Source organism: Schistocerca nitens, chromosome 9 (genome assembly GCF_023898315.1).
Source record: "Schistocerca nitens isolate TAMUIC-IGC-003100 chromosome 9, iqSchNite1.1, whole genome shotgun sequence".
In the NCBI taxonomy this organism is placed as follows: domain Eukaryota; kingdom Metazoa; phylum Arthropoda; class Insecta; order Orthoptera; family Acrididae; genus Schistocerca; species Schistocerca nitens.
The window spans coordinates 380,975,309-380,995,294 of NC_064622.1; the positions used below are offsets into that span (position 1 = coordinate 380,975,309).

The window sequence follows — 19,986 nt, forward strand, 5'->3', positions numbered from 1 at the left end:
GTTAAGCGTCTGCGGTAGGAATAATACATCGTCTCCGCGCGTAAAATTTACCACTATGGCTGAACGTGTTCTTTAAATGCATATTATTCTTCATATATAATATATCATTTCCCGCTTACGTATTAACCAATTTGTCACCCGTTAAAACGTTAATGAACAGCATTGTTATAAATTAAAGATAATTTCAAAATGCAGCATATTCGTCCTATCATTCCATCGAAATTAAAACTTTGTTATTCGTCTTGATCATACTCTGTTAGTTAATACCAATATTTTAGACATAATGGTATAGCGTAGTGCTCTTCGCATTTTCTTGCGAGACGGGATGGCGAGATATACTCACATCATATCACTGCGGCGGCTTAGATCCTGTACGGTGCACAGTATACGTGACTGTGGTTCCTATGATGATTCGTCCCCTCATTGAGGCAAATGTTGCGATGGTTCCAACTACTCACCTCAGAAAATGCGACACACGAATAGTTAAAATACGATAACATGGAAAACAAAGTTTACATGTTTCACAAACAGATGGCGGACGTGACTTCCATAGAGCATCGCGAAGGGCATCCGGCCATAAAGTTAAATAAAATTAAATTTGTCAGAATTAAACAGTGGGAACCACCCTGCACAGGATAAACGCTAAACAAAAGAAGAAGAAGACTTGCATGAAATTAGCGATTTCCACCTGACTGAAATATTTGTCCGGACGAATTTTTTTCTGATTCTCCCCTCTCGGGCCGCAGGTTTAAGCTTCGTTTACTTTTCAGGAAATTATTAATCGTATACATTTATTTTCCGTGAGAAGTACGTTGTTCAAATGGTTCAAATGGCTCTGAGCACTATGGGACTCAACTGCTGTGGTCATCAGTCCCCTAGAACTTAGAACTACTTAAACCTAACTAACCTAAGGACATCACACACATCCATGCCCGAGGCAGGATTCGAACCTGCGACCGTAGCAGTCGCACGGTTCCTGACTGCGCGCCTAGAACCGCGAGACCACCGCGGCCGGCGAAGTATGTTGTAATACTGCGGCTGATACAGTGACTAAAGTAAGCAAAATGCTTTGAAGGTAATGACGCAAAAAATCTTACCTGCTGGTGAAAATGGCTCAAATGGCTGACAGTTGATTCCTACACTAGCGAATTTGTCGAGCACTTTTGTCGTAAATGTATGGCCGTACGGTCACATAAATTATCGCTACGGTACTGACCTTTCATTATACTACGTATCGATATTAATCATCACACCAAGCGCCTCTTTAATGTATGGTAACTGCTACTAAATCATTGTAGCATTTACCTGTGAAAAATAACTGTTTACCTATTGAAATATTTACATTTCCATCCGTAGCAGCAACAATTACCCACCATTTCTGTTACTAGTAAATAAATGTGTAGAAACAGGGCAAATAACGGGATGTGAAAGGTATTTAAAACAACAGTTACAACAGAAAGCATCCAACATTACGAGCGTACATTCAAATACAGAGACCTTGCAACGAACAAGAAAGTAATAAACGACTATATAAATGGAAATAAGAAATAACTGATCATAATAGCCACTGACACATAACAAACAGAGACGTAGAACGTAAATAAATTAATCGCCCACCACAAACACTAAAAAACGTTTCTACGATTCTTTCCACTCAAAATAATTCCCATTATTTCTAGAGGAATCTCTTCCACACAAAATAACACTCACGGATCAGATGAGATACCTATACATTCTTTTTTTAGATAATGTGAAGAAACTTGCTCCCCTTCTATCAATAGTTCTTCTTAGGCCGCTGGAGCAATGAAGGGTACCTACCAAATCGAAAAAAGCACAAGTCATTCAAGTTTTCAAGAAGGGTCGTCGGATAGGTGCACATTTAGTTCACGATAGTATATTGTGAAATTATGAAACACGTTCTATGCTCTAGAATTACAACGATTTTGGAGAACGAAAATCTCGTCTACAGTAGTCGACATGGATTCCGCGAGCGGATATCTTACGAAACTCCACTCTCTCTGTTTCCCCACGAGATCTATGGCGTTGCAGTCAACGGCTCTCAGTTTGATACCGCGTTTAATGACCTCCAGAAGGTATTTGACATGGTACCGCACCGTCATGTACTGAAACAAATTCGAGCTCACAAATACTGGACCACATCTCCGACTGGATTCAAGACTTCCCTGCAAACATAAGTCAACACGTCACTCTTTACGGAAAAAATCGACACATGTATAGATAATTTCCGGAGTGCTTAAGGGAGTGTGATGGGGCCATTATTGACAGCGGGTGATGCTTTTGTCAGTAAGAAATTAGCAAATCCAGAACACAGTATCTATTTGCAGACTTACCTGCAGCTGATTGATGAATGGTGCAGGCACTGACAGTTCTCGTCGACTGTAAATAAATGTAACATTTTGCGCATACACAGGAAAAGAAATCCACTACAGTAAAACTGCAGTATTGATGAGAAATTACTGGGAACAGTATCTACCATAAAAAACTAATAGTAGCTACCCAAAACGACCGTCAGTGGAATGAGGACATAAAACAAAAAAGCAAATGTAAGACTGGGTGAGATTCATATCAAGAATCTTCCATGAAGGAAGCGACTCACGGGGCGTCTGTTGATTGAGTATTGTTCATGAATTCGGGCTTCTTACCAGATAGGACTGATAGAAGAAACAGACAAGATACAACGAAGAGCGAAACATTTCGCCACGGAAGCGTCTACTCAGAGCCTGATCGTTACGAAGATACTGCACGAACTCAAGTAGCACATGTTAAAAAAGGGGCATTATGTGTCACGGAGAGGTTTTTATTGAAATTTCTAGAACTCTTTCTGGGAGGAGTCGGACGACGTATTAATTCTTCACACTGACATCTCGCGAAAGCCCATGTTGGGAAAATTCGAGAAACTAGAGCTAATACAGAGGCTTACCGACAGTTACTATTTTCACTCGCTATTAGCGAGTAGAACAGGGAAGCGGGATCAGTTAGTAGTACCAGAAGTACCCTCCACCACACTCCTTTAGGTGGCTTGCGGAGTATGATGTAGATTTCGCAAGCCACCATACGGTGTGCGGTGGAAGGTACATTATCCTCACTGTAACTTCCCGTGTTTCATGTTCCATTGGCTCGTGGGAAGAACGACTGCTGGTAAGCCTACATGCGGGCCCCGAGTCCCTCTAAGTTTACTTTCGTGGTCAGTTTGCGAGATACGTACAACATCTATCCGCAAATGCGCCTTAGAAGGCACACCTTATTTTGAGCGCTCATTTTATCCTCTCTCTTCCTCTGGAATGTTTTTCCCTCTACGGCTTCCTCTAGATCGTGGAAGTTTTCCTTTGATCTCTCAGCACAGGTCCGGTCACCCTAGTTGATTTCCTAACAACTGCAAATAAATATCTGTCGTTGACGATCCAACATAGGACCTCCACATTTCTTATCAGTCCTCCTAATGTTCAACACCATTCTCCCCAGCATCCCACCCATAACACTTCTACGAACTTCCATGATGCTGAAATAGCTGTGGGTCAGAAACTTCTGTTAATCAACACAAAGACAAACCAGTCCAAAGTTGCCAATTTCACTTCTTTTATTCAATCGATGTCCAGTTTCGGGTGAAATCCAATTTAAAAACATCGTAATATAGTCAAAAATAGTATTTCTGAAGATGTGAAAACCATGTAGCTGCTCGTTGCACATTTATGACATGTTTTCACATCTTCAGCAATACCGTTTCTATATCACGATGATTTGAAAATGGGTCTCGGCCCGATACTAGTGATAAAGTGAATAAGATAAGTAAAATTTGCAACTTCGGACTGCTTTTCCATCGTCTTCATTACACATCTATTCACTTATTTTCCGCTTTTATGATTGTTGTTATGACAGGCAATTGAACTCAAAACCAATTTAATAATTATAACGAGTCTTGGAAGGTGTAATTATTTTCTTCCTTGCTGTGTGTAATGACAGAACCATGGTAATAGGAGGAAAAAAAAACAGGGTCACACATAAGAAGTATATAAAACGTTTTAGATTGCTGCCTCTGCGAAGATAAGTGTTATATATTCCCGTATTTGCGAAAGCCGTTTCGTGTCTGTACATTAAATTATTAATACAGCTAGGACATACATAACCTTCCACTGAAATTTGTATTTCTCATATTCGATGCATTGCGGAGAGGTAGCTACGTGATGAGATGATAGTCTTCAACTTTCTCGGCATAGACGCCATGAAGCTGTTATGAAATAATGGAATTTATCAGTAAAATTGCGTCAAATTCATAACTGGAATTTGCTGCATTAAAAGTGCAGTTTTGTCGAATTTGAATTTTCATGATTAGCTCGGTCTACAAAATACATACACTTTCCATTTACATAGGCGACAGCAAAGTTTCTTCGGGAAATTTTCGTTTTTGATGATTACGAGAACGTAATAGCTAAGTACGATCCGATATTCTGTTATTGTTACGATATCATAATTCATAGACTCTATAACAAACTGAATTAATTTTAATGAGAGAAATTATAGTATTTTCTTGCTATTAAAACTGAGACTGAACGTTGTTATCTCCTGTAATTTTTTTCCTGTATTTACGTACTTACATAGTAAATATACATTCAAACAAGGAGAGAGAGCGTTAATACTTCTTTTCTCTCAGTTTCGTTCAGTTTCTAAAGTGGAGTTTAGCGCGTGAGTGTATTTTAGCAAACATGCAGTTATCGAAGATGGTCGTTACAGCTTTTACCTGTGACGAAGCTCTACATCCTGGACGATATAACTTCTGATTCCTAGCCCTTTTGTTGAGTGTGACGTATGATAATTATTGTATGCTCATTTTCTTCAGCTATATGTTCAGTTTCACTGGGAATAGCAGATTGTATTGTACAGTAACCAGAAAGTACGACTCCGTACGGACCGCAGTTTCTCTTGCGGTCGTGGTCCTTATGCGAAATGTACGTTGCCGGCAGTAAAATCATTACCGGTATACAGTAAGCTGTAAATGTCAGTTCTCTAAATTTTCTCAGCAGCGTTCATCGAAAATAACGGGCCTTCGCTCCAGGGATTCCCATTTGAGTTCCCGAAGCATCTCCGTAATACTTAAGTTTCGATCGAATCTATCAGTAACAAACCTAGCACCTCTCATCTGAATTGCTTTGATGTCCTCCTTTAATCTAACCCGGTAGGGATCTCAAGCACTCGAGTACTCAAGACTGTGTCTCACTTTTCTCCCTATATGCGGTCTCATTTACATGTGACCCACACTTTTCTAAAACTTCCCCAATTAATCCGAAGTCGACAATTCGCCTTCCCTGTTACAATACTTGCATGTTCGTTCCATTTCTTATTGCTTTTCAACGTTACACCTAGATAGTTAATCGGCCTGTCTGTCAAGTGGTAAACTATTAATGATGTATTCGGATAATGTGGAACGGTTTTTCCCACCATTTGAGTTAACTTCCATTTTACTAGTTTACACCTAGGTGTCATTCATAACAACAATTAGAAATTTTCCCTACAGCTCCCATTCATCTCCAATTAGGAACTTTGTCTAAGTAATCTTGCAGCCTCCAGAGTCACTCAACTGTCGGTACACCCCTAGAATAATCAGCTAACAACCGCAGATTACTGCTCATCCTGTCCAGAGAGAGAAAGAGAGAGAGAGAGAGAGAGAGAGAGAGAGAATGGTTCAAATGGCTCTGAGCACTATGGGAGTTAACATCTATGGTCATCAGTCCCCTAGAACTTAGAACTACTTAAACCTAACTAACCTAAGGACAGCACACAACACCCAGCCATCACGAGGCAGAGAAAATCCCTAACCCCGCCGGAATCGAACCCGGGAACCCGGGCGTGGGAAGCGAGAACGCTACCGCACGACCACGAGATGCGGGCAAGAGAGAGAGAATAACAGCGCTCCTATCATGCTTACCTAAAGCATTCATGACGATACCCCTGTCTCTAATGAACAATCGCCTTCGATGACTACGCACTGGGTCCTATTACTTAAGAAGTCATAAAGTAACCCTCATGTCTGGAAACTCAGTCCTTATGCTCGGAGATACGTTAACGGTCTGCAGTGGGACACCGTGCCAAACGCTTTTCGGAGATTTAGGAATATTGAATCTGCTGTTGCGCTTCATCTACAGCACGTACGATATCATGTGAGACGTTTTCAAGCTGTATATCAAATGTATTCGCAGTTGCGAATATAGACAACCATAAGCTGTATAATGGAATGACGACAATGAATATTCGTTTCAGACCAGGACTGGAACCCGGATTTCCTGCTTATCGCTAGCGGTCCCTTTACCAATAGGCTAGTCGAGTACGACTCACGGTCAGACTCAAATCACCACATGGTTTCAACCATTTGTCTACAACCTGTACTTGTACATCCGTCATGTATATTCCTGTACAGGCGAGGCATTTTACTTGAAAGTCGCTTGGCCAATATCGGCAGATAAATACGATAATACAGTGCCTATGTTGTTCCGAATTACGATGCAGTGTTTCTTGTTCCATGGTTGACGATATGTGGAGGTTTGAGTCGGCCCGTGAGTCCTGATCGAACAGCCTAATGGTATGGCTAGCATTAGCGGTGAGGTGGAGATCCTGGTTCGAGTCCCAGGCCGGCAAAATTTCCATTGTCGCTGTTCCACTACGCAGCTGATGATTGTCCAAATTCGCAACTGCGAAAGCATTTCATGTATTTCATAACGGCTGGAGTCGCCCCAGTGCCTGTTCCTTCGGCCGTGCATTCATGTCCGAAGACCCAGTGCATCTCAATTTGGAATACAACAGGTACTGCAATATCGTAAAGGCAAGATGAGTTTTGCACGAGCGATACCTCCTTAAACGGTGCTGATCTGTTGACTGGAGATTTCCGTACCAAGGAAGTTAATTTGACTGGAATTGAAAGCTATGTGATGAGTTTTCGTCAGTTTGTAGAGACAGCAGACTACGATGATAGGGAACAATACGAGAGTCACAGTAACGAAGGCTATTTAAAAGCAAAGGCAGCAGTTTAATACTTTCAACATGCTGACCACGAGGTGCATGAAATGAATAAAGCTCGACACACAGAAGGACCCACACCTGCTACCTGAGATTAGGACTGTTGTGAACTGTAGAGTGGAGCCCACAGAGCTGACCGGTACAAAAATAATCAACTGCAGATACGTAGTTACATCGTGGAACGGTCGTTTGCAGATGTTAGGTACAAAGAAGAGAGGAAGAGAAAACGAAAGTGAGGGACATGTTGATTCAATTCATTTCGTGAACTGGCTCCAAGCATTCCGGAGATGCGCCAAAGAAAGGAAAGAACTTCGTTATCGTCCGGGGCCGAACGTAGCCCGCATGCTGATTAGGGGCACGCGCCGACCTGAAGCCAGCTGCCGCCGAAAACTAAAGGAACCACTCAAAGCCGTCTCATCCGTCTATCCTGGGATTCCGTAATACTCTGGCGCCGCTTGCTGCGTAAAGATGTCTATCTCTTACTATACCGCATTATTAAATGTTTCATTTTACGATATTCTTATCAGATAGAAGTTGCATCTGGTCTATAGTACGTATTTCTTCATTACGTGTATATAAAAGTTTTTAAAAAAGGAGAAAAATGCTATATCTTGAAATTCGTCCAAATTTAGACATCGAAATTTTAACTGAAAGAGTGTGCAATTACATTTATTGCTTGGAGTAAGAGCCTGATGGTTCGGTCCCCTGCTGTCAGTTTTATTCGCTACTTTGCTTTTGTAGCTTACCAACTGTCCTCTTCTACTGACATACCGGCTGCTCCGTGCAGAGTCATCGATGTGTCTCATGCGCTCATTTTTAAGGACTCGTGTTGTGACACTATTCTTCCGCCACAGAGCCGACTACTGTTTTTATCAACTCATGTTGTGATATGTGCCCAATGCTTCTCTTCCACTCAAAAATGCCCCTAAGTCCTATGGGACTTAACACCTGAGGTCATCAGTCCCTTAGAACTGCTTAAACCTAACTAACCTAAGGACATCACACACATCGATGTCCGAGGCAGGATTCGGACCTGCGTCAGTAGCAGCCACGTGGTTCCGGACTGAAGCGCCTGGAACCGCTCGGCAACAGCGGCCGGAGCCTTCTCTCCCTCTCATTATATATTTTATTAGGCAACATTTTTGTCAACTCGTCGCAGAACGTGTTGTCCTTAGACATTCCTCTGCAACACCATGTTTCAGAGGCTTAAACTACTACATTTACATAACTATTCGGCACTGGCCTACTTAGTGAATCCTTCGTCGAGCCCAAGCCCGAGGCGACTGAAAAAAGGGCAGATGGCTGCTGTCCTAAAATCACAGAACGGATTCTTAAATCGATGTGAAAATCACTATGTACCCTCTAAAAATTTTCTTCGAATTATCCATTTAACATGTAACTAACTCTAGTCCTTCAGTTTAAGAGTCTCTTCCCCTGCTGAATAGTTGTAACTGTAAGAAAGAAAAGTAGTGTTCAGCATAGAGGCAGGAATTTGCAGCGTTAAAAAGTCGTTCTTGGTGGAAAGTGCATATTTATATCCATCAATTCCTTTTCACTGTCAAGATTATGGAGCAGTAATTAGGAATGAGTGAACCATAAATGACAATCACACGACGGTTTATTTTCGTTTCATTCTTACCTTTTGTCAAATAATAAAGTAAAATCTTTTTCAATGACTGTATTACAATTAGATAAGGTAATAAACATCTTGAAAGTAGTATACAAGTTTGCTATTAGGCGAGATAAATAACTGACTATGGCACGAGTCGAGAGGATATGAAGTGCACACTTGTAACAGCAAGACAAGATTTTCTTAGAAAGAGAGATGTTTAATTACCTAATGTAAATTGGAGAGGTAGGAAATGTTCTCGCATGCATTCGTCCCGGGAATAGCCTAAAACGCAGAGAAAAATTGACAATAAACGATATACGCAAGAGGATAATGGAAGCTTCTAGGAAGTTTTGTTGCAAAACCGTGATGTAGATTACTGGAGTGAATTGGATAACTAAAAAAAAGCTACTGAACAGAATTGGGCAGAACATAAATTTATACATACATCCCGAATCACGAAGGTATAGTCACTCTGTTAAAGTGTGTTGGCGAGTGGTAATATTTGTAGCTGTAGGCCGAGTATACATCCAAGCTAAGACGTACGTAGTATAATTTTGATGTGTACTTTACTCCAGGAATGTATATGACTTATTGAAATCTTTTTCGATGTAGTTGTTTTCATATAATTATTTTAAGGCACGATATGGAAGGCTTGTTCTCTTTACTGTACTTCTAATGCATGTGAATGTACCATAGATTCAACTATGTGATGTTTTCAAGTTACTTGGCTGTATCTGTTCCTATGATGTCAGTCGTTGTGGTTGTGTTTGGTGGAAAAATTTTATGTATATAAAATTATTATTTTCATCATATATTTTCACTGTTTTATGCTTATTAAGTTACGGCATTATGAAGCCTCATACTTTATATTTACATTGTCTTTGGATGAAAGATCTTCCGCGTAGCTTTGTGACCTGGATCGTATTTCTATGCTAGACTGCCACTATTTCATTTGTTGTGTGGTTGAGCCATTGCTATAGTACTTGATTCGTGTATTAAAAGTTATTACCCTTTTGACTCGACCATGTTGTTCATTTATATCTGTGCCATAAATGTAAAGTGTTCGTGTCACTGTAAAGTTTCAGACTGCTGTTTTCTTTGGAAATTATGTTTTGTTTCGTTGTTCATGGATTCTTTTCTCGTTTCATTCGTTTTTACGGCACCATGAGGACGGTTTATGGCGAAACCGATTGTGAGTAAATAGTTTACAAGAGAACACTGTGTCATTAAGCGTGTCTACTAGAGAGAATATATTGAGTAGTAAGAGCCATTTTACACCAGGGTCTAAATAAGATTTCTCTGGGCAGAGAGAATCAGTTAAAGTGTATACTGCACGTTATAAAAATTTGAGTTTGTATATAAAAATGTATGTGCTCCGAAATGGCATCAGAGCAGTGTACCGTCCTATCGCTGCATTAACAATCAGTTTTTTGTGTTCGAGAACGGTATCGGAAAAGCATCGAACGGCTTATGGCATTGTATTACTCTTCATGTGTTGTGCACCTCCCTCCGACGTGGCCGGCCGCGGTGGTCTCGCGGTTCTAGGCGCTCAGTCCGGAACCGCGCGACTGCTACGGTCGCAGGTTCGAATCCTGCCTCGGGCATGGATGTGTGTGACGTCCTTAGGTTAGTTAGGTTTAAGTAGTTCTAAGTTCTAGGGGACTGATGACCACAGATGTTAAGTCCCGTAGTGCTCAGAGCCATCTGAACAATTTTTTTTATCAACGGTAATAACGAAACCATTATGTGAAGGGATTAGCGGAAGGAAGGGCTAATCCGCAAGATGCAGTTTTCAGTTGTTGCATGTTATATACAGTGGTAGGTTAAAGTACAATCAGCCTCCGACGTTCCTTTCTTCGTCACAGTCAGCCGAGGTGAAACTGGATACTGTGCTGAAGTTGAGCTGATGTTTTACCGTCGGTTTTGTCCCGTAGATGCAGTTTTCAGTTGTTGCATGTTATATACAGTGGTAGGTTAAAGTACAATCAGCCTCCGACGTTCCTTTCTTCGTCACAGTCAGCCGAGGTGAAACTGGATACTGTGCTGAAGTTGAGCTGATGTTTTACCGTCGGTTTTGTCCCGTGTGGTTCTGTGCTCATCATAGCACATTCTGTAACACAAAACTCGCATTCACATTTTCTACAACATAGATTGGTTATTCACATCCACGCTTCTATGGTGATGCTTGCTGAGTAGGGGAGGGATTTTGTAATTGCCATAACCTGGCAAAACTGTATTTTTAGGGCCAGAAAATGGTGCTGGAGAAATTGTCTAGTGCTGTCCTCATTTTGTAATTTTTTAAAAATTGTGTAATGACTCGTCAATCTCTATTGGTTCGGCAATTTCATTATAGGCGTCACCATAAAATATAATGTCGTCGTGTGTTCCCGTATGGGTACTGTACCCTACCTTCACAGAGGTTTGTATGTAAAACAAATAATTATCTAATGCTTAGTACGATCTGACGTTTTTGTTTCCCCGTTGTGAATGTGCTCATGTTTTGCGTATAATATAAGATGTCAATTATTGTTGTGTTGGCAGGCGAAGGACTTGCCCGCCAAAGACATCACTGGTACTTCAGACCCTTACGTCCGCGTCACGCTGCTGCCTGACAAGAAACACCGGCTGGAGACGAAGATCAAGAGGCGCACCCTCAACCCGCGCTGGAACGAGACTTTCTACTTTGAAGGTGAGTACGCTCTCTGTGTCCACTTCATTCATATCAGGCATGACTAACAAGCAATACGCTCATCCCTTGAAACACTGTTTCCAGTTTTGATACTGTCCTCAGTTTGACTGGGAAGAGAGTTCGCAATTTTTCCAGATACATTATATCCAGTGGAAGCTGCTCATTGACGGTGAGATACTGTAGTGCTATCAAATTCTGGCCGTGTCCATTGCCAATTGTTACCAGTTGTTCCCAATAGTCCCAAATAATTTCAATGGACGGAAGATCGGCTGACTTAGCACGCAATTCTTAGTGCGTTAGGGTGGCTGAGTATTCTTCAAATCAGGAACATATGCATACAATTGTTTGAAAATCGCTGTCCTCATAATGGAAGGTGGGAATCTCTACAGAATATTTATCATTAAGTAGAGGAAAGGGAAGCAGTTAGTCACTGAGAATGTTGCAATAAACATCGTCGTTGACATTCATCATAGCAGGAACGATTGCGCCCAAATAATGATCTGAAAAACTTCTCTGTTTTGAGTTGTACCCTCTACACGCTGGGGACTATACACCAACACGGAAATCATTTCTCATGAAGCTATTCATTAGTGGAAAGGAAGCAAAACTCGTGCTCTCCGGCCACGTTACAGGCCTAAAGTCAGCAATAGCATCAAATACTCAGCCCTGAGGACGAAGATATCGAGCACAAATGGAAAAGATTCAAAAGCATCGTTCAACATACGTTAGACAAGAATGATCCAAGTAGGGTGTTAAGGACTGAGAGAGACGCATCACTGTTTAATAGCCGTCTTAGGAAACTGCTACGTGAACAAGGAGAGCTTCATCACATATGCAAGAGAAGTCAAAACCTAGTTGACAAACAAAAGCTGAACGAAGCGAAAATGAACCCGAGGAGAGCAATAAGAGAAGCCCACAGTGACATTCAAAGTAAAATTTTGTCAACCGACCTGATTGAAATCCCAAAAAGTTTTCGGTCTTACGTAAAATCGGTAATCGGTTCAAAACTCCCTCTTCTCTCAGTGACCACCGTGCCATCCGAACGGAAAATAACAGAGACGAGGCCGAAATACTGAATTTGGTCTTCTGAAATTGTTTTACGTTGGAAAATCGTAACCGGTCCCTCCTTCGAAGCATTTTACGAACGTTGAAATGGCAGTTATTTAAATGACCGATGGCGGAATAGGTAAGTTGCTACAGTCGCTTAGCAGTGGAAAGGCATCAGGAGCTAATGACATAATTATAAGATTCTACAAAGATTATGCGAAAGAATATGCTCCTCTTCTAGCAGCAGTTTCTCTTATATCGGTGGAAGATCCCAAGCTACTGGAAAAAAGCACAGGTTATTTCCGTTTTCAAAAAGGACCGTAGGGCAAATGCTCATAATTTTAGGCCTGAATCTGTTGTAGAATTGTGAAACATGTTTTATGCTCAAGACGTTTGGGAGAACGAAAATCTCCTCTATAAAAATCAACGTGGAATCTGCAAAAAGAGACATTGCAAATCTCAGCTCTCTCTGTTCCTCAGTGAGAACCATAGCGCTCTTGACAACGACGCTCAGGTTGATGCCGTGTTCCTAGACTTCAGGAAGGGTTCTAAAAACGTCCCGCACTGTCCTTTATTGAAAAACGTATGAGCTTACCGAGTATAGGGCCGGATTCGCTACTGAATCCGAGACTTTCTTACAAATGTATCGCAACACGTATCTCGTAATGGAACAGAAGCTACAGATGTATCGGTAATTGCCGGAGTACCCCAAGGAAATGTGACAGGACTGATACTGTGTATAATGTATATAAATAATCTAATAGAATTTTTCTGAAACTCTGTAAGACTGTCCCCAGATTATTCAATTGGCTATAAGAAAATAGCAACGCCAGAAGATACTATTCATTTGCAAAATTACCTGCAAAGGAGTGATGAATGGTGCAGGCTCTGGCAGTTGACCATGAGTGTAAATAAATATAACATATTGAGCGTACATAGAAAAAGAAATCCACTACTCTACAGCCACACGATTGATGAAAAACTGTTGGAAACGGTTTCTACCGTAAAATATCTGTGAGTAACTATCCAAAGCTACCTTAAGTGGAATGACCACATGAAACACCTAGCACGATGCCAGATTGAGATTCATAGGAAGAAACTCAAAGGAAAGTAACTCATCCACGGAGGAAGTGATTTATAGAGCGCTTATTCGACCAATTCTTGAGTATTGTTCACCAGTCTGGCTCCCTTACCAGGTACGACTGACGGAAGAGGTGGAGAAGATCCGACGAAGAGGGGCGCATTTCGTCACAGGTTCGTTTAGCCGCCGCGATGGCGTTACAGATATGCTCAGCAGTGGCAGATGTTGCAAGTGAAATGTTGTGCCTCACGGATTGGATTACTACTGATATTTCGAGAGAACGTCTTCCGTAAAGAGTCGGACAGCATATTACTTCCTCCCACATACTTGTACATCTAACGATTCGACCGCGAGGAGAAACGTCAAGAACTTCTATCTAATACAGAGGCTTATCGACATTCAGTCTTCCGAACCGCCATTTGCGAGAAGAACAGGTTGCTGTTGGCCGGATTGGCGGGGGGGAGGGGGGGGGGGCGAAATCAGTTAGTGGTACCAGATGTACCCCCATCCCCTCACCTACACCGTCAGATGGTTTATGTAGTAAAATACAGATCTATGATCCATTGGAGACGTGTAGATTTCCTTGCCGCTGGAGCAATGACCTTCGCTCCGAAACCGATTGAGATAGGTCTGCATTCACTGACAGCAGCACTTCTGACCTGAAACAGCTATGAATGGCAGGGCATGACAGTACACCATTACTTTTCTTTTAGACACGTTGATACACCAATAAACAAGGAAACTTCATCCACGGGGAGGTTACGGTGACATTCAAACTCAATATCCCATTTCCACCATCCTGTCATATCCCTACGTCGACCCATCTTACATTGATGATTCCATATAACCAACTGGCTAAAACACACCACTTTACTGCCGTATCATTTCCGTGACGCCAAAAGATTTACCGAGTGATCTGGTACTATGGTAAAACACTGGATACGTATTCAGGATGGCGGTGGTTAAAATTCTGTCCGACTGATTTACCTACGCCTGGGATGGCTCCTTCGGAACAGCATGGTCCATTTTCTTCGCCAATCCGAGCCTCTGCTGTTAACTTGGTGTTCACTTAATTAGGGGGTTCTCGTGCTTACCCACGGAGGGAACACGCACGCGGAATCATTATGGTTCAAATGGTTCAAATGGCTCTGAGCACTGTGGCACTTAACATCTATGGTCATCAGTCCCCAAGTACTTAGAACTACTTAAACCTAACTAACCTAAGGACATCACACAACACGCAGCGGAATCATTATCCTAGAAGTATTTTTCTCTCTTCTAGAAACATCGAATGACTATGTAGCAAGTGGGCCTCTGCGTTTCTGCGAATATAATTAAACTTCACATCTAAAACAAAAATAAAGACTCCTCTTTTCAAAATATCAATAGATCCTCACCTACATGATTACTCTGCAGTTCCATCGAATCACCTTCAAGATATTTCTCTACCGTTCCACTCTCTGACAGCGCGCGGAAAAAACTAAGGCTTAAATATCTCCGAGGGAGCTCTTATATCGCTTATTTTACTATACACATCATTTCTTCCTATGGATATGGGCGCCAACGAAGTAATTTAGCAATCAGAGGAGAAAACATGTGATTGAAATTTCGTAAAATTATCCTCTGGCTATGAAAAATACCTTTGTTTTAACGACTAACACCTCAGATCGCGTATTATGTCCGTGACAATCACTCCAGTATTTCTCGATAACACAAAAGTAGTTGTCCTTCTTTAATTTTCGTTTTTTTTTTATTGTGCTCCGTCAGTCCTATCTGATGCGGGACGCATACAAAACAGCAATACTCCATAAGAGAACGTGCAAGCGTAGCGTAGGCAATCTCTTTAGTGGACCTGTTGCATCTTCTAAGTGTTCTGCCAATAAATAGCAATCTTTCGTTCGAATTCCCCCACAAAACTATCTATGTCACCGTCTAGTTTAAGTTACTCGTAACTGTAATCCCTAAGTATTTAGCTGAAGTCACAGCGTTTAGATTTGAATGACTTACCGTGTAAGTGTAAGTACTCAATTAGATGACTTCGCATTTTTCATTATTTTGGATGAACAGCCGCTTTTCGAATTATACAGATTCCTCGTCTAAATCATTTTGCAACGAGTTTTGATCATGTGACGGTTTTAGAATGCGGCAAATGACTGCATCATCTACAAACAAGCTTAGAACACTGTTCAGATTGTGTCCTAAGTTGTCTATACGTATGAAGAATCACGGAGGGCCTGATATTACTTCCGTTTTACTCGATGACTTTCCGTCAGTTGCTACGAACTCTGACCTTTCTGACACGAGACGATACTCCGTAGACACTCAAGTCGCTTGTGAGGAACGGTGTCAAAAGGCTCATGGGAATGTAGATACATGCAATCAATTACTGTCCTCTGTCGACAATGTTCATTACTTCCAGGGAATAAAGAGCTGGTTGAATTTCACAAGGATGATATTTGCTGAAACCGTGCTGACAGTTTCTAATAATTCATAATGTTCCAACAGAGTATATGTTCCAAAATCCCACGGCCAATCGACGTCAGTGAAATGAGTCTGTGATTCAGTGGATTATTCCTATTTACTTCCTTGAATATTGATGTCACCTGTGCAAGGTTCCATCTTTAAGTAAGGATGTTTAGTCGAGCACGTGGCTGTGTGTTATTGCTAAGCATTGAGCTATTGTGTTAGCATACTCTGAAAGGTTTCTAATTAGTATACAATATGGACTGAAGAACTTGCTTTTATTAAGTGATTTTAGGGGACATTGTATGTCCTATGCCACACAATGTTAAATTATCGAATTTTGTGACCCATTATATTGGAAACATTTTAAGACACCAAGTTATAATTTTCCGTAATTATTGAATCTACCTTTCTAGATACACTGAACTAGATTTATTAATAACATTGTATTGTGGGGTATGTTATCTCTTTTTTTTTCAAACAGTCAAATTCTTGACAGAATTTTGTAAATCAATAAACATAAAAACAAAGCAACTCAGGATATGTTAATTATTCTAGTTCCATATGCGTTGAATCTCACACTTGAATTGCTGTGAAAACTTCATGTCCCTACCATTAGTACTGTTTTAGAAAACGGGTCATTTATTGAAAAACATGTAGTTCAGAGATATTGAGGTTTAAAACTTTTTTTTATTAGTTCTTATACAGACTTACATTTCTGCGTCTTTCATGCACTAGAATTGCCCTGGCCCATAATCTATGTCTTCGTCAGTGTAGCAACAGCCCAGTGCTTGATAGTCACACGTCAACGTTCAAAATATTATTTGAATGTCTCACAATTGTCTCATTTTAATGTATTATATACCACAATGTTCAGGAAAGGAGTAGAAAATAGAAAATGTCAAATTTCAACGAATTTCACGTACAATGTACCCTTAAACTGCTTCGCTACTCCAAGGATACTATTTCTAAGTTATATTGGCAACAGTATTTGGTTAGAATTCCGGAACGTTTATTTCATTTTCTTTGCTGAAGGAATTTTGGAAAACCGTGTTTATTAACTCTGCCTTAGTGGTACTATCATTAGCAATGCTGTCCTGTAGCGAAGGTATTGCTTGTGCCTTGTCGCTGGATTATGTTACGCACAACCAGAATCTCTTTGCTTATCTGCCTGATTTCGAGACAGTTCCGTTGAGGAAACTATTAAAGGCATCTCGAATTGAAATCCCCACTAAATTTCGAGCTTTTGCGATCTTTTAAATTTGAATTTTTTTTCCATGCTTCCACAAGTTAACGGTAGATCAAATAAGACGTGCGTATTTCTCAAACCTATAAATAATAAAAAAAGAGCTATAGTATAGTCGTCTTGAGAATTAACGTAACCTAGTTGGCGACCAGAAAAGGATAATGAAGCATAAAATTAAGGGCCAGTTATATTTGGGTCAGTTTAACTTCAGGAAAAGTAAAGATTCATGAAAGGCTCTTATGACATTATGTTTGATGACTGAAGCAGAATTCAATAAAAATCAAAATACTTTCATGACAGGTCAAGATTACTTAGGTGTCTCCACAGTATTCTACGACGATCACCCGAAAGTCGTTCAAATCCTGTAGACCCCAGTGCCACTGATCCACTTCCTACTCCAGGTGTTCCTCTGTTCACGCCCTTCACGGAACACGGGACTGTCGTTCCTAAAGAATGCTTTGAGGCCAAATAGATCCTGTCCTGTTTGCACTGTTGCGTACGAGTGTGGGCCAAACCAGCTGTGCACCTTGATTCGAAATAAGCAGCGCGCAACTCTGTTGTACTTTCCTCGAGATACTTTTCAGCAGTAAATGGCAGGCAGCGGTCATCAGCGTGTGTTGTTGATACTTTGCGACGCTAAGAGGCAGACAGTCAACGGCTTACGTCCTACAATATCGGCTGAATTGTCAACTGTCATGGCTGAGATGTAAATCAGTTCGGTGGACAAGTTTCTGCGCTGACAATCTGTCTTGGGCCCATCGCATATCTTGAAGTGCGCCTGCGAGACATATAGATAGACTGAAGAGGGCAACATTTGCTGTACTGTCACGTTAACAGTTTGAAGGAAGGATAATTACTACCCCGTCAGCAAATAAGTTGTTAAAGACGGCGTTTGCATTGAGTAGGCATGGGGAAAGGATAATAGACGCGTCATCTTTAAAGGAACCAGCGCGGTATTTGCTTTAATGTTATTTGGTAAAGTAAACCGAAAACCTAAATGTGGAAACTCGAATGAGGATTAGCGACTTCCAAATACTTTGTTAGTGAAATGTCTTACAATTGTACTACCTCTCTCGGCTGCACGAATTCGGACAGAGTGAAAACTACTGAAATACTCTTATAAGAAGCAGTAATTTTTTATCTGCCATAAACGTCGCAAGTGGTTCCACGAGGCGCCTTTCAATAGGCAAAAAAAGTTGAAGTGTTCTAACCATTACGGTGGTGCAAAAATTTTTATTTATCTACTTGCAACCAGTATCATGCTTCTCAAACCACAGTAGCTATTTCCTGGCCTTGACACACAGAAAGTTGTCGACAATGAAGACGTCGAGCACGTAGGAGTGGAGATAGTCCGCAATAATTTTGACGCAGTACACAACGTGGATCACTAATATTCGTGTCATAGAGCATCCACTAGCCTGCGTCCGTAGCGCAGTGCAAGTTTCCAGCAGACGTTCACCTGGATGACAGCATACCTTGACACGGCCGCTGACCTGATCTAAGAAGAAACGAGATTCCTTCGACCCGACGACACGTTTCCATTAATCCATCGTCCAATCTCGATGATCCCAATCCCACTGCAGTCGTTACTGACGGTTTCGTTAGGTCAACATGAGAACACTCCGGTCATATTCTGCGCAGATCTATGTTCAATAATGAGTCCTGAATGGTGGGGTCCGAAACACGTGTGCCTACCCCAGTATTGTATGCCGTTGCAAGTGCCACAGATAACCACATACCCTTCTTTACAGAGCGGAAAAACCTCTGACCTCCAGAGTCTGTGATCAGGTGTAGGCATTCAGCACCTTGAGCCCTACTCTTGGTTCCGGCGTCCTTCAGTCACTTTCCAAACTCGCTCACTACGTAACACGCGAACAGCCGACCAGCTCCGCCGTTTGCTACAGTTCGTTCCCAGCCACTGAGCTATAAAAATCTGTCCTTTGTCAGAGTCCCTTACGTCAGTGGATATGATGCCCGCATTTTCATTATAACGCTTCCTTCGTCTTTCCTAAGCGCGTCCAGTGCCCACATGTTCACAATACCTCCGGGAGACATAACCAGTGTCCGCCGTCAGATTGATTTCTCTGGCCAAACTAATACGCCACTTGGTACACTGACAGAGCAACGGACCGGGATGTTGAGTGCCTACCTGCAGGGTACCTACCTCTATGACACAATTACCTCTACACTAATACCTTATTCATGCGTTACTTCAGTCTTCGCAGAAAACGTGACAGAACCAAACTATTCTGTCACAACAGAACTGTACTACGCTGTTGTAACCATTTAGTTTGCCCATGACACTTCAATACTTGAGGTACGTTAAGCACACGGGGCACAGGAATAGCAGGAGAGCCCGGGGAACGGGTCCAGAGCGTCTCCGGCCGGCAGTAAGTACGCAGGGAGACATCTCTCACGCAGCCACGAGCCTGTGCCCGAAAAAGCCAGCCGAGTGCTGCGCTGTTAACAAGAGAGCGTCGCTAACGAGCCACCCGTGCGCCACCTATGCGCAACGACACGTAGGCTCTTGCCACCGAGACAACGACACGTAGACCACTTGCCACGGAGACCTGCTGGTTGGCCTGCTATTTCTAGCCCTCTAAAGCCCTGCGTAACTCCCTCTACTTCCGTACGAAAAGAGACACGAGGCAGAAGTGCGTCACTTTAGCGACAGAAGGCAGTTAGCCACTGTCGAGCAGATACTTACACTGAAGTATAATTTCGTATAATAATCACCAAATTCTTTTGCGTTTGAGCAATTTGTTTGAAAGCATTCTGAATGATTTCCTTGTTGGACAAAAGCTTGAGTGGAACGAAAAAAC

General features: G+C 41.7%; 1 protein-coding gene across 1 annotated transcript in view; it reads left to right on the forward strand.

Annotated features, from left to right (window-relative positions):
• LOC126203901 (synaptotagmin-7) overlaps window positions 1–19,986 on the forward strand; it is a 361,415-nt gene that overhangs the window by 273,687 nt on the left and 67,742 nt on the right. The window contains exon 3 of the mRNA XM_049938289.1: window positions 11,180–11,327. Coding sequence (XP_049794246.1) covers window positions 11,180–11,327 — 148 coding nt within the window. The remainder of the gene's footprint in view (window positions 1–11,179; window positions 11,328–19,986) is intronic.